At 38.1% G+C, this 15,151-nt stretch overlaps 2 protein-coding genes across 2 annotated transcripts; both read right to left on the bottom strand.

Annotated features, from left to right (window-relative positions):
- Window positions 1-240: 240 nt before the first annotated feature.
- Window positions 241-6,048, bottom strand: morc3b (MORC family CW-type zinc finger 3b). The gene is given in 9 exon segments (XM_051703558.1): window positions 241-319; window positions 411-571; window positions 665-793; window positions 1,703-1,829; window positions 2,032-2,169; window positions 3,923-4,147; window positions 5,323-5,478; window positions 5,674-5,745; window positions 6,026-6,048. Coding segments are annotated over 9 exon segments (1,110 nt in total).
- A 1,924-nt stretch (window positions 6,049-7,972) lies between these two features.
- On the bottom strand, window positions 7,973-14,095 carry cbr1 (carbonyl reductase 1). Its single transcript, XM_051702218.1, is given in 5 exon segments — window positions 7,973-9,452; window positions 11,602-11,709; window positions 11,796-11,927; window positions 11,930-12,094; window positions 14,016-14,095. Coding segments are annotated over 5 exon segments (897 nt in total). The 5' UTR covers window positions 14,071-14,095; the 3' UTR covers window positions 7,973-9,015.
- Window positions 14,096-15,151: the final 1,056 nt, after the last annotated feature.

The following is a 15,151-nucleotide window of genomic DNA, read 5'->3' on the forward strand; positions in this document are numbered from 1 at the left end:
TGATATGACTGAACTCTTCATCTCGCATGAGTGGTCATGATATTATAAATATGTTTTAAAATTATTATTCATTCATTTAGAAGTACAACTTTTTAAATGAGTGAATCTTTAAAGAACTGAAGTATTAAAATTTCTTTTTTTTTTTTGTCCTTTAAACCCTGTAATCTTTTTGTGTTACTGTCAGGTTACTGACTGCAGTACTCACAACACATCCTCTATTGCTACTGTGCACTTTGGATCCTATTTCTTTGGTTTGCAGTGAATTTCATTCCAGTACTCCTCCAGCTTTATACTGAGGTTGTGCGTGGTCTTCCTGTACAAAATAGTGTTTTTCCATCAGACTAACTCAAGGGCATCATTTGAGGCAAATACCACTGGTGAGATAACCAATGTTTGTTCAGTGCATAGTGTCATCAGTGTCATTAAAGTCCTGTTTGTTGTGAGTAGGTTGGAGAAAATTGCACTCTATTACACCGATGACTCCCACACCTTTATTAACCTGGTACATCATAATCCCATAATGCTCTTTACTTTTGGTGTTATATCCAAAAGTGATTCATATACTCTTGTTCTGAATATTAAGTTAAGCAAAACTGAGACAGAAAGAGAGAAACGAACTACGTGTCTCTGTGCACTCCAAAAGACGACATGTTTTTAAGGATACAAGGAATGATGGCCTGTAGTTGTCTTACGCAATATGAGCCAGGCTTTTTGATATCAGCTGGCTCTTCACTCTCTGTCTGCAAATTATGATTTGAATGCAAGGCTTCAGGTATAAGATGATACAGTATGCCTATTTATAAAAATGTTTAAAAAAAGATTGGTGAGAAAGATCACGGTGCTGACATTTAGTTAAACCTTACACTTTACATTGCAGTATTAATTTTAGAGTTTAATCACTTAATAAACAACATGTACTTAAAGTCAATATGAAATAAAAAATAGACCTTATTACTTTCTGAAAACATGTTCCTGATCTTATTATGTACTGTACATGTTTCATGCTGACTTTAATATGCACTTACATTGCCTGGCAAAAAATAAGTAGCTGTTTGGATTTAGTTAAGCAGATACTTAAGAAAACAACTAAGGAGATTGCTGAAATCACTGGAATTGGGTTGAGAACTGTCCAATGCATTATTAAAACATGGAAAGATAGTGGTGAACCGTCAGCTTTGCGGAAGAAATGTGGTTGGAAAAAATTCTTGAATGATCGTGATCGGAGATCATTAAAATGCTTGGTGAAGTCACATAGTACAAAATCAACAGTAGAGCTCACGGCTATGTTTAGCTTTTGGGAAAAAGTCTTTGGGATGTGCTGGAGAAGACTTTACGGAGTGGTTCGATACTCCCGTCGTCAACACAAGATCTCGGCCAAAAATTAATGCAACTCTGGATGGAAATATATGTTGTGACATTGCATAAGGTTGTCAAAACAATGCCACGACAAATGCGCGCCGTAATCAAAGCTAAAGGCGGTCCAACGAAATATTAGAGTATGCAACTTTTTTTTGGCCAGGCAGTGTATTTTGTGGAGCTGCTTGTAAATATCCTTTGTTAGTAGTATTATTACTATTTATTAATTATAATGAATTATATTTACATAGACACTGTAATGTAAACTGTAAAGTTACCAATGCGTGTTAGTGCATGACTTGTTCTTGTGAGGTCAAACCGAGCCAATCAAAGCTGCAGCGCTCACCCGTAATGAGTACTCACTCTCTGGGGTCATGCTGAGGCCACCATTACTCTTTTCACTGATGTGTTCTCTGATCATTATGTCGTATTTATCAATGTCAAAGTCAAATTCAGTGTCACCATTTGTGGTCCTGAAAAACACAGCATATACTGTATATAGACACATCACTCTTTCTGACCATCCATTACAGTCTATTCATTAATTCACATTAATTTATCTAGTCATCAGACCATGTATTTACTCATCCTTAATTTATAATCTTTTTACTAATCCATCCAATTTCCTCCATTGATCCATTTGTGCATGTATCCAGTAAGAGAGACGGAGCTTGCGTGCACAGTTTCCAGATGATGATGCGTGTTCCTGTGGTTCCAGCAGCGCTGATGGTGCGGAGTTCAGCAAACAGCTATTTCTCCGAGCTAAGGAGAGAGTGTGTGAGCATCGCCCTCAGCCTGGCTCCATCTTCCACTCTGGTGAGATTAAATTTCAGTGGTCAAAAGTTCCTTATAAATCCAAGAACATTAGGTCCATAGTATGGGAAATCCAAGCACATGTACAAAACCAGTCAAACACGTTTGGACACACCTAATCATTCTTTTTTATTGCTCTTTTCCACATTTTATGATAATAGTAAAGTCATCAAAACTATGAAATAACACAAATTGAAGTATGGGAATTATGTAGCAAACAAAAATCTTATCTTTTAGCTTTTTGGTTAGATCACAGCTCTGCACATTCTGGGCATTCTTTCCAATATGACCCTAAATTCAACCCAATTCTTCCAAATTACTGACAAGTCCCCCATGAGACATTTTTGTGTTACTGATAGTGTGTTGTACAGGCAACTTTTGTGACATGGTTTCTGGTCCTGTAGGAACCAGGTAGCAATTGCATTCACATAAAAAAATGGTGAACGTGATTCGGAGGTTGCATTTTCACTCTAAAATTACAGTTTTACTTCACTGATGGTGAGGCTTGGGGTTGGGGTTAGGGGGAAGAGTTAATAAAATATGCATTATTGTTGACTGTATCACATAATTTACAACTAAAATAAAAATAATTGGAGTTGGCCTAAACCCCTTCTGGAGTACCTCCGCCCCCTTCTGGAGCTATTCCGCCCTCTTTTGGAGTTTCTGCCCCCCTTTGGAGATCTCTAGGCTGCAGCAATACTAGTCTAAGCCTCAGACAGCATGCCCACAGACCGCTTATAGCACACAAAACTGGAAAACGTTTTCTCAATCAACTCAGCGCAGATCTGATTGGCTGGTTCGATGGAACTTCCGCGAGTAGATGCACACAGGACATTTTATCAGTCCACCTGGAAGCAGAGTTGTGTTCACAAGGTTCTACATTGATAAAATGAATGCTTTTGGGGAAGAAATAATCACAGAACTTTGCCCAAGTGTGCCAGGTTAGTGACATCAAATCTTTTAAAGATATTCAGAGTTTCGATTGAGGCACGTAGCAGAAAGTGAAGCGGATATCCACATGCAGAGCTGCATTTTCTGCTTTGTTTACTTAGTTATGTCTGTGAAATTCTCTATAATGAGGTTTTCTGTGCTGTACTTAGACTCTCTACACATTTTACGCTATTCATGTTTTCTGTGCAATCGCTCGCAGAGACCCGCGCAGGCATTATATAAATAATTTTTCCCCCATGTCTGTCTTTTTTTTATTGGTATGAAACATCTCCAATAACCCCTCTCCTAAACACCTCGTAATGACAAAACCGCAGTCATAGGTCTAACTACGCGAGACTACAGCAATACCTACTTCGGAAACAGGAATTCACACGTGCCCATACATTTAATAACACTTCCAACTTCGGCCACTGGGGGCAGTGATTCGAATTATGGAAAGCACAGACCGATTTCAGCAGCAAAACTTTTGACCTACTTTTGCCGAATTTCAACCAACTTCATGAAGAGTCCACTTGGGCTGCTTTTTAAACAGTACTAATTTATATTTGTCTACAAAATAATTTCACACATTTAAGAAAAAAAAGAAAAAAAAAAGGCCTTTAGATCAAAATGTTCTTAAGATCATGAGAAACAAAGTCAAAGTTGTCCAAACAGTTGGCTGTTATTGTATTTAATACTAAGTACAAAACACAGTTAACCAGGCTCTTTGCTTAGATTCACTTGTTTAACAAATCAGCAGTTCTGCTTAATCAGACTTTGTTTATCTAAAGTAAAGTCTATTTATTTAATGAAAGAAGAGTACTGGTTTTCTCCATGGTGTCTAAACGTGATGATGGGCATCATGACTCACTGGGCTCCGATGGCCTTGAGGTAAGACTGGGAGAGTAGACCCACACTCATGCTGTCTCTGGTCTTGGTGAAAACAATGTTATCTTTGCCCAAACGCATGGACCCTGATTTAAACCCACTGCCATACACGCCAGCTGGAATGTGACCTCTTGCAGCTCTCTTCTCACTGAAACCAAAGCTTGAAAATATCAGCAGAATGTGTTAACATGCATTATGAATAATATATCTAAACATAAATTCACAAACAGAAAACTTGTTTTAGAACTTATTATAATGTCTATCACATAGTCAAGTTTATGTTGCACTAATAAGTAATTGCATTCATTGTAATGTAGTGATTACAAGAAGCCAGTTATGTGTCCATAATATTTCTGGCAGTATGCCCTACCACTCAGTGTTGGTTTAATGTTATGACTTTTTAGTGCTAAGGACACAAGACCACTGTGTATTCCTTGAATTAACTGAACTCAACTTATAGAGTGATTATGAATGCAATTATACTGTAAGTGCTGGTGTATAGAAAAGTTTGAAGTTGTTTTCTCCATTATGTTTTTCTATCATAAAAGTTGTATTTTGAATTTGTCTGTAATTAGTTGTCATATAAGCAGATGTATAGTTCATACTTCCTAGAGACAAATGTTTGCATAGAAGCATGAAGTTCCTCAGCATGTCATGTTCTCTCTTTTAGTATTCAGCATGAGGACTAAACAGGTCGATGCATCGCTTTTTTAAAATGATGCTTTTTTTTTCTTGCCGCTTGCCCAGACCATGTCTATGTGACTTCGATATTTTACATAATGTCTGCATGAGAGACCACCCACTTTTTCTAGAATTAAAGCAATATTCCGGGTTCAATACAAGTTAAGCTCAGTCAGCAGCATTTGTGGCATAATGTTGATTACCACAAAAATTCATTTCGACTCGTCTGTCCTTTTCTTTAAAAAAGCAAAAATCGAGGTTACAGTGAAGCACTTACAATGGAAGTGAATGGGGCCAATTTGTTTTTGCTTATCAATTTATAAAAGCACTTACGTGAATTATTGTTAAAACTTGTGTATTATTTAAGCTGTAAAGTTGTTTAAATCGTTGTTTTTACGGTCACTTTAGGGTAACTTTAGAAGTAAACATCTGCATTTACTTTGACTGATTTTAAAACTTTAATACTGAATTTAAACTTTTCCTAAATATATTTTTGTACCTTTATTAAAATTTCTTACAACTTTTTATAAACATTGTTTCTTAGTCATTTATTGTTGTATGCATCAAGTGCATTCACACATTTTTAATTTGCTGCACTGAAAATGTAATGACTAAATTAGTGCATGCAAATGGACATCCTATAGTCATTTTTACCTGAGCATCTTGTGAAGTTTGGCCCTGGTCAAACCCACCCCATTGTCCATAAATGAAATGCAGTCCAGGCTTTTGATGCATGTCCAGTCTATCCAGATCTGTCTGGCATGAACATCTGGATCATAAGCATTATCAGTACACAAAAATGGCTTAAGGCTTGAAATCTAATTAAAGGTAGTGTAACCATGGAACTACTGGTGAAATGTTTTGAAATAAGATAAGCCTCATGCCAGGAAAAAAAAACCACTGTAATACATAATTAAAAAAAAGTTTCAAGGCAAACCCAAAGTTGTAAACAAGTCTGTTGTCTCTGTTTTATAAACTAAGCTGAACAAAAGGTATTGAGAGAACTCACCAATCAATTCAGCTATGGCACTGAATGGCCAGGTGTGACTTGTGGAATTAGAATGAAGAAATTTTGGACTGCATTTGTGGCATAATGTTTATTACCACAAAAAATAATTTCAACTCATCCCTCCTTTTCTTTAAAATCGAGGTTACAGTGAAGCACTTATAATGGAAGTGAATGGGGCCAATTTTTGGAGGGTTTAAAGGCAGAAATGTGAAATCTGAAGGACAACATACTGTTGTCAGTATTAAATGTTGGTATGAACTGGTAACCTGACAAAACATTCAGTGAATGCTCGGAAATCCTCTTTTTAGACAGGCAGGCACCCTCATTGTCAATGTAAAGACTTCAGACAAGGCGTGGATGTGTAGGGTCATATTCACGACTGCTGTTAAGAATTTAGCTCGCACAAATTTCCTAGCGTAAGATGCTACAGTTGTAGTTTTTTCTTCCAAACTATGTGGACTTCTCAATATATGCATAAAATACATCTTGAGCTCAAAAGAAAACAATACACCTGGGTGAGATAGATTATGAAACTTTATTTTGGTAATTCATAACATAGGTTTCTTTTCCAGACTAATAAGATTATTATTAGTTTTTGATTGCAGGCACAACACTCTTAATGGAATGTTCCAGGTTCAATACAAGTTAAGCTCAGTCAACAGCATATGTGACAATGTTGATTACCACAAAAATTCATTTCGACTAGTCCCTCCTTTTATTTAAAAAAAGAAGCAAAAATCAAGGTTACAGTGAGGCACTTACAGTGCATCTGGAAAGTATTCACAGCGCTTCACTTTTTCCACATTTTGTTATGTTACAGCCTTATTCCAAAATGGATTAAATTCATTATTTTCCTCAAAATTCTACAAACAATACCCCATAATGACAACATGAAAAAAGTTTGTTTGAAATCTTTGCAAATTTATTAAAAATAAAAAACGAAAAAAATCACATGTACATAAGTATTCACAGCCTTTGCCATGATACTCAAAATTGAGCTCAGGTGCATCCTGTTTCCACTGATCATCCCTTAGATGTTTCTACAACTTGATTGGAGTCCACCTGTGGTAAATTCAGTTGATTGGACATGATTTGGAAAGGCACACACAGTTAGTCCCACAGTTAACAATGCATGTCAGAGCACAAATCAAGCAATGAAGTCCAAGGAATTGTCTGTAGACCTCTGAGACAGGATTGTATTGAGGCACAGATCTGAGGAAGGGTACAGAAAAATGTCTGCAGCATTGAAGGTCCCAATGAGCACAGTGGCATCATCCATAAATGGAAGAAGTTTGGAACCACCAGGACTCTTCCTAGAGCTGGCCGCCTGGCCAAACTGAGCGATCGGGGGAGAAGGGCCTTAGTCAGGAAGGTGACCAAGAACCCAATGGTCACTCTGACAGAGCTCCAGCATTTCTTTGTGGAGAGAGGAGAACCTTCCAGAAGAACAACCATCTCTGCAGCACTCCACCAATCAGGCCTGTATGGAAGAGTGGCCAGACGGAAGCCACTCCCAAGTAAAATGCACATGACAGCCCGCCTGGAGTTTGCCAAAAGGCACCTGAAGGACTCTCAGACCATGAGAAACAAAGATTGAACTCTTTGGCCTGAATGGCAAGCGTCATGTCTGGAGAAAACCAGGCACCGCTCATCACCTGGCCTTTACCATCCCTACAGTAAAGTATGGTGGTGGCAGCATCATGCTGTGGGGATGTTTTTCAGCGGCAGGAACTGGGAGACTAGTCAGGATCGAGGGAAAGATGAACGTAGCAATGTACAGAGACTTCCTTGATGAAAACCTGCTCCAGAGCGCTCTGAACCTCAGACTGGGGTGACTGTTCATCTTCCAACAGGACAACGACCCAAAGCACACAGCCAAGATAACAAAGGAGTGGCTATGGGACAACTCTGTGAATGTCCTGGAGTGGCCCAGCCAGAGCCCAGACTTGAACCCGACTGAACATCTCTGGAGAGATCTGAAAATGGCTGTGCACCGACGCTCCCCATCCAACCTGATGGAGCTTGAGAGGTCCTGCAAAGAAGAATGGGAGAAACTGCCCAAAAATAGGTGTGCCAAGCTTGTAGCAACATACTCAAAAGACTTGAGCCTGTAATTGGTGCCAAAGGTGCTTCAACAAAGTATTGAGCTAAGGCTGTGAATACTTATGTTTTTTTTTTTTGTTTTTTGTTTTTTATAAATTTGCTAAGATTTCAAACAAACTTCTTTCACGTTGTCATTATGGGGTATTGTTTGTAGAATTTTGAGGAAAATAATTAATTTAATCCATTTTGGAATAAGGCTGTAACATAACAAAATGTTGAAAAAGTGAAACGCTGTGAATACTTTCCGGATGCACTGTACAATGGAAGTGAATGGGGCCAATTTTTGGTGGGTTTAAAGGTAGAAATGTGAAGTTTATAAAAACACTTGCATTTTTCTTCTGTTAAAACTTGTGTATTTGAGCTGTAAAGTTTAAATCATCGTTTTTATGGTCGTTTTAGGGTTTATGGTGTTCTGTCGTCAAGGCAAAGTTGTAAAACTGGATAACTTTACACAATAAGGGTAAACAAATGATGTTATCACAATAAAATCATGTTAACACACATATTGTTTACTTCTTGTGGCTGTACTTTTGAAATCGTGAGTATTGTAACGTTTAAAGTTTGGCTCCATTCACTTCCATTGTAAGTGTCATGCTGAAACCCAGATCTTTGATTTTCTTTTTTTAAGAAAAGGAAAGACAAGTTGTAAATAATTTTTGTGGTAATAAACAATAGGCCACACATGCTGTCAATGTAGCTTAACTTGTATTGAACCCTGAATATTACTTTAAGTTTCAACCCTGATCATGTTAAAATCCACTTAGATTCATTCTTTTCTGAGGATTAACTCAAGAATAAATTAGGTAAACAATGTTTGATCTCATTTTGTACCAACACACTCACACACACACACACACACCGGAGTTTTACATTTTTGGTCTCAATCATAGGACTGCTTAATGTCACACACAAACAAACAAAAATTTAGCAAATTTGGATATTAGAGTATGAATTTAAACAGAACTGTGCTCTATTAAACTTTTTTTGGCTATTCAATTTGTCTGCCCACAAAAACTTTGACCAGATTTTAAAGCTTTTACATTTAAGGCTATATTTACAATAATATGAAATTACACAAGACACACATAGTAACTTTTTGTATATTTTTTGAGTACCGGAGGTCTTCTATCAAAGGTTTAGACTGAAACTTTCTAGAAGTAGACTGTCTTGATTTAGAGGGGTAATTTACAACTGACCCCTCCAGCTCTGAAACACAAACATACACAACCTCTCTCTCACCAGGGCTGAACTTTCATCTCAGATACAAACTGCCCATGGGGCTCTTTGGCCCCTGCAGGTAGCAATGCTAAGTACACTGGAGTGACAGCACCCTCATCTGGTGTCTTGTGTGCATTTGGTCCAGCCATGTCAGTCCTGACCCAACCTGGACAGCAGGCATTGCACAGGATCTCATCTCCGGGCCTCTCTTTCATCAGATTTCGGGCCAGGATTCTATTTAAGGTGGTAAGGCCGGTTTTTGAGACTCCATATGCAGTGGTGGGCCAGCCTCTTTCTGAATGGAGCCCTTCCTGAGCATCACGGACAAATCGCTCCATCAGTCCCACCAACTCCTCCTCTGTGATGTCATCGCTACGGAAACGGGCCCGGAGTTCTGGACTGCAGCGGCTCAAAGCCATAGACCCCATCATGCTAGAGACATTCACCACCCGACCTAAAAGCATAATAAAAGTGTCTTATATAAAGGAGTAGTTCACCCAAAATGGAACATCTGTCATTATGTTTTTCCAAACCAGTATGATGGTAACGACTGACAGTTGATGATTGTTGATTTTCCTAGTCACTCTTTTTATATAATGAAAGTGAATGGACTGAGGCTGTCAAGCTCCAAAATGACAAAAAAGCACCATAAAAATATAATTTAAGTAGTCCATTTCTTGTGTGCTATTTTCCAAGTCATCTGCAACCATACAACAGCTTTGTGGGAGGAACAGGCTGAAATGTACGGATTTACTAGCTCTAGCTCTTTTTGGCATGTTCATGCAAGTTCATTAGAGAATTAGTGATGTCTAATACATGAACAAATAGTTCTTCTGATTCTGATGTTTTCGATAAATTGTTGATCCAGATCACAAAACTTGTCTGAATGGTTTGTTCACGAATCTGGAGGGGAAGATTATCAGTGTATAATTACTTAAATCACACAATGCTATCGTATGACTTGAGAAGAACTGGAATACAGGGCATGAGTCAAACAGGCCACTTTTATGTTGCTTTTTTTTATTATTTTATTTCAGAGTGTGAAAGCCCCAGTTCTCATTCACTTCCACTATATGGAAAACAGTGGCTATGATATTCTTTCAAATAATCACATTTGTGATTCATGGAAGAAAGAAATTCATACAGGTTTGGATCAACATGAGGGTGGGTAAATGGTTTTTTTTGTTTTAAGAGAAGAGAGCAAGATCTCATGGTGCAATATCCCAATTGTAAATTCATATTTACTTATATACTATTACTACTATATATAATTATATAATATAGTGCTAAATATTAAAAGCATACTATATAATGTAATAATACTATTTATAATAATATAAAAATAATACTATAATAATACTAAGTATAAAAGGTATGCTTTACCAAGTATACATTGTATATAATATATACTATTTATAACTTTTAATCTTGTGCAACCCCATGTACAACAAAACTGCAAACAAAAAATGACAACAAAACTACATCTGGAAAGAAACCTAATTAAATTTTACATTTAAACCTGTTTGAGTCAAAAGATTAGAGTCTCTAGTTTTAAAATTAGAGTGATTTATCGCGAATCGGCACGCTGCTAAACACAGTGTACACTAATGTATACTTCAGCACATTTCTTCCTTAGAAATCCTATATTTACTGTGCATTTTCACAGGTTCATCCACAAGCTGGAAAATTTTGCTTTCAGAGGCTTTATATGGAGTTAGGACAGTGCAGACAGACAGCACCCTGGAGGTTAAGTCATTCACTAAATAGGGAGCAAGGGAGCATCCTTAGCTCTTTATGCAGCTAAGTGCATACACTCTTAAAATCCGAACAAAAATTCAGTTTCAGGCTGCAGATTATGTTTGGACAACTCAACATGGTTGGCAGACATGGGACAATGATAATCAGTACATCGATTCAGAATGTATAATGTATAATTTTATTTTAACATGATTGGCAGTGATTGGACGATGCTGGCCATTACTTGTATCAGAATTAATTGTGCTCATTTCTGATTGGTAAAATACTTCAGCACTGGCTATCACTTGTTTGTTTGACAATGCAAAGAGAGAACATTGAGATGATGCTGGCCATTACTTTTAATCAGAATTAATTATGCTCAATTCTTATGTACTGTCTGTAACGTCTCAAAAACATAACCAACACTCCTGGAAACATAATCAACCATTTGATTTAAAAAAAATAAAAAATAAATCTGACTTTCTATAGCTTGGTATTATTTAACATTTCACAACTTAGTCCCGCGGTGCACATATGTGGACATACATTTTTAGGAAAACTATTTGCTCTAGAATTTATTTATTTTTTGCATGTTTATTAGATGCTGCTAGTTACAAATAAATAAAAAAAATGAAATGGAAAATGCACACAGCAGTCACGCTCGGGTCTCAGGAGGATATACTACCATTCCCATTATCTTGTGATTATCCTGTGAAGCTTTTGGAACTAATAACAAGTTCCTTGTGTATGCAACACACTTTGCCAGTTGATTCTGAGAAGATAAGACTGGAGAGGAGAAGAGAAAGAGAAAAACAAGACAAGCAGGTTCTGCAACAAATTCAAAAAGCACAATTGATGTGACCTACCTCCTGGTTTGATAATGGGCAAGAACACATTGCACACATCTCTAGTGGCAAAGAAATTGGTCTTCACTGTAACTTCTGCTTGGATCCCAAAGGGGGTCGTGTCTGCCACTGCCATGAAGAAATAAACAATTGTTTTAATTGCACAGAGTTTGTATTATTTTAAAGTTTGAATTCAAGCAAATGCTTTCGGTTACTTTTAAAGGCGATCCCAGCATTGTTGATGAGAACGTCCACTCCCCCATACTTCTCTATGAAGAAGTCCCGTGCCGTGCGAACGCTGTTTGGGTCATTGATATCCAGCTGATGGAAGAGCGGTGACAGCCCCCCTTCTTCAGATTGTCCACCGCCGCGGTCCCTCGACTAATGTCACGGGCTGTCAGGTACACATCCCCGGCATAGTCTTTGCACAGCGCCCGTACGATTGCAAACCCGATGCCTTTGTTTGCACCAGTCACCAGGGCTACTTTGCTGGTGCTCATTGCTTGCAATGTATCTGCAATAAAAGAGAAACTGTGAAAATTTGTATAATAACGAATTAATATAACCAACAAAAATATATAGCATAAATACTCGAATAAACCTTTATGCATGATTTTAAAGGAAACATACCGGCTCAACTCTGCAGCGAACAAGTCAGAAATGTTTCTACACTAAATTTTGCGTTGCAAACTACTGCGCATGCGTAGAAGAGTACGTTGACAATATGATATCTATAACATGTGCATCGACTTTGCCTGGAAGTAGCAATGTATATGAGCTATAAATAGGGGTTTTCCTGCGTTGGCTATGATTGGTTCTGACGGAATGACGTCACCAATTGGGTAATACGTGCTCTTTGAGCATGGGGGCTTATGGCAGCTCGCCCTTTCAAGGTAAAAGGAATCGTAAAGAAATAGTTGTGAATTTTGACATCATTTACTTACACTGATGCCATTCCTAAGCACAAGACCTATTCAAACCCTACAAGGCAAATAATGCTTTTTTTTCTGGTATATATACACTTTAAATGCTATGGGAAATCAAACTGATATTCAAAATAATATTTTTACTGTACATGTCATTAGACGAATTTACTGAGCTAGAACTGTGCTTGAAAATGTTTGTTTCATTCTGAAATATTTTCATCTGGCTCATAATAATTTACAGCAAGTCATCTCAAAAGTTCTGAAGGCAAACATGGCCAGTTTGTAGAACAGTAGGAAGACTTTGTCCATAATTTGTCAAATTCATAGAGGTTCAGATTTTTAATCCTTCATTTTAAATGGTAATTGTCCTTATGAATGTTTACCCTGCCATAGTTCTTCCACTGTTTATCTGGCATTTGTAATAATAGGTCCATAACTACAGTGGATGACTCCTCGTTACCTTGGTTAGGTCAATGTAGCTTGGCTTTCTAAAAAAAAATCCATTGATGGGATAACCTGGTCATTCAGTACCTTTACGTAGTCAGCTGACTTCATTTTATTGCTGCATAACATTGCTGAGCCTTGAACTGACCAGTTGAAGCAACCCCAGATCATAACACTGCCTCCAGAGGCTTGTACAGTGGGCACTATTCATGACGGGTTCATCGCTTTGTGCGCTTCCCTTCTTACCCTGATGTGCCCATCGCTTTGCAATAGCGTAAATCTGGACTCATCGGACCACATGACCTTTTTCCATTGCTCCACAGTCCAATCTTTATGCTCCCTAGCAAACTGAAGTCATTTTTACCGATTAGCCTCACTAACAAGTGGCTTTCTTTTGGCCACACAGCTGTTTAACCCCAGTCTTGTAAGTTCTCGTCACATGTGCGTGTGGAAATGCTCTTACTTTCACTATTAAACATAGCCGTGAGTTCTACTGTCGATTTTTTACGATGTGACTTCAAGCGTTTTAGTGATCTCCACTATCCTTCCAGGTTTTAATAATGCATTGGACAGTTCTTAACCCAGTTCCAGTGATTTCAGCAATCTCATTAGTTGTTTTCTTTGCTTGATGCAGGCCAATAATTTGAATTATGCATGAATTTCTGGAGCTCGACAGTCCCTTTGTCTTTCATTGGATGTAAGAACATCCTGTGGGTTTGAAATTATATGAGGGTGATTGAATGATGTCAGGATTTGCATTTTGGGGTGAACTATTCCTTTAATGCTTAATTTAGTTTTACCACCTTTGAAAGCCAATGACAGGGTGATTTCCTTGCCTGAGAATTGCTTGTTGACCACCAGCACTGTTCTTAGGAGTTACATGGGGGACTACATAAAGAGGTATTAGACTGATCATACACTTCCATTTCTGATATATATTCTGACAAGTATAATTTCATTTCATAAACATTTTATAAGAGAAATTCTGTCACAGTTGAGCTAAATGGGACATGACTGCTTTTTACATTCATTGCATAAAAGTAACTTCGCTTTCCTTCTCCCTACCTTTTAGATGGCATCCTCCTGTATCTCCTCTCCTGGCTCTTTGTTGTTTCCTCATCGCCGAGAGACATTGTGGAGATGCATCAGAGTGGAGTCCCTACATCAACATCCTCCCTAAATCCTACACATGCCTTTTATACTTCACCGATGACATCATTGACCTCTTGACTTCAGGTCTCCAGACAAAAAGTCTTTGAGCAGAAAGAATGGTTTCTGGAACTCTATTTGTCTTCACTGATGTTTTTCCACTCTCAAACCACTTTTCAGCCAGCCTGTGGAGAAGCTTTTTCTGTTGGTGCACTTTGTGGGCTTGGTGTAGTGTTAACACTCGTACAGTGTACATGGAGCATGCTCACAGCTACTATCTTTCCAGGGAGAAGGACGCATATGTACTTGCACCGTACCTTGACCTGCTTAATCACTGTTCTAATGTCCATGTAAGAGCTCCTGGATTTTACTGGGATACAGAGCCTGCTTAAAAGGGAATGTTCACCCCATAACATTTTCAGATACACTTTCCTTTGTTTACAGGTTGAAGCTAGCTTCAACAAAGAAACTTGCTGCTATGAGATTAGAAGTGTCCAAGGCTGTAAAAAGTTCCAGAAGGCATTCATCAGCTATGGTCCTCATGACAACCATAGACTGCTTGTGGTATATGGCTTTGTTGCTCATGGAAATCCCCACTGTGTAGTCTGTTGATTTAGGTAAGGAACATGCATATTAAACAATGTTCCAAAATGTAATCATTATTTGGGTAGTAGTCTGTGGTGATGGGGGCGTGGTCGTGTGTCTGTTTGTGGGAGAGAGGGAGTGGTGTGGTTGGTCAAGCTGGTTGACATGATTTCTAACAGCTGTTTCTCATTACAGTGATCGTGGAGAGAGCCCTTAAAAACAGCTGAACATGCCAGAAAAGAAAGAACACAAGTGTGCAGCGTTGTCATCTGTTTACATTGAGTGTTGAATCTATTGAGTATTTGTGAATGTTTATTTTGAGAGTGTGGATTACTGAACCGAGTGAAAACACTGAAAAGAGTGCATACGCTGTACATCAAGGCAAATAAAATAAATCTTTACCTGAAGTGTGTCACTGCACCCCGTCTCATCTCCTCACATGAACCCTGACGTGGTGTCACATAGAC

Source organism: Myxocyprinus asiaticus, chromosome 7, assembly GCF_019703515.2.
Source record: "Myxocyprinus asiaticus isolate MX2 ecotype Aquarium Trade chromosome 7, UBuf_Myxa_2, whole genome shotgun sequence".
NCBI classification, from domain to species: Eukaryota; Metazoa; Chordata; class Actinopteri; order Cypriniformes; family Catostomidae; genus Myxocyprinus; species Myxocyprinus asiaticus.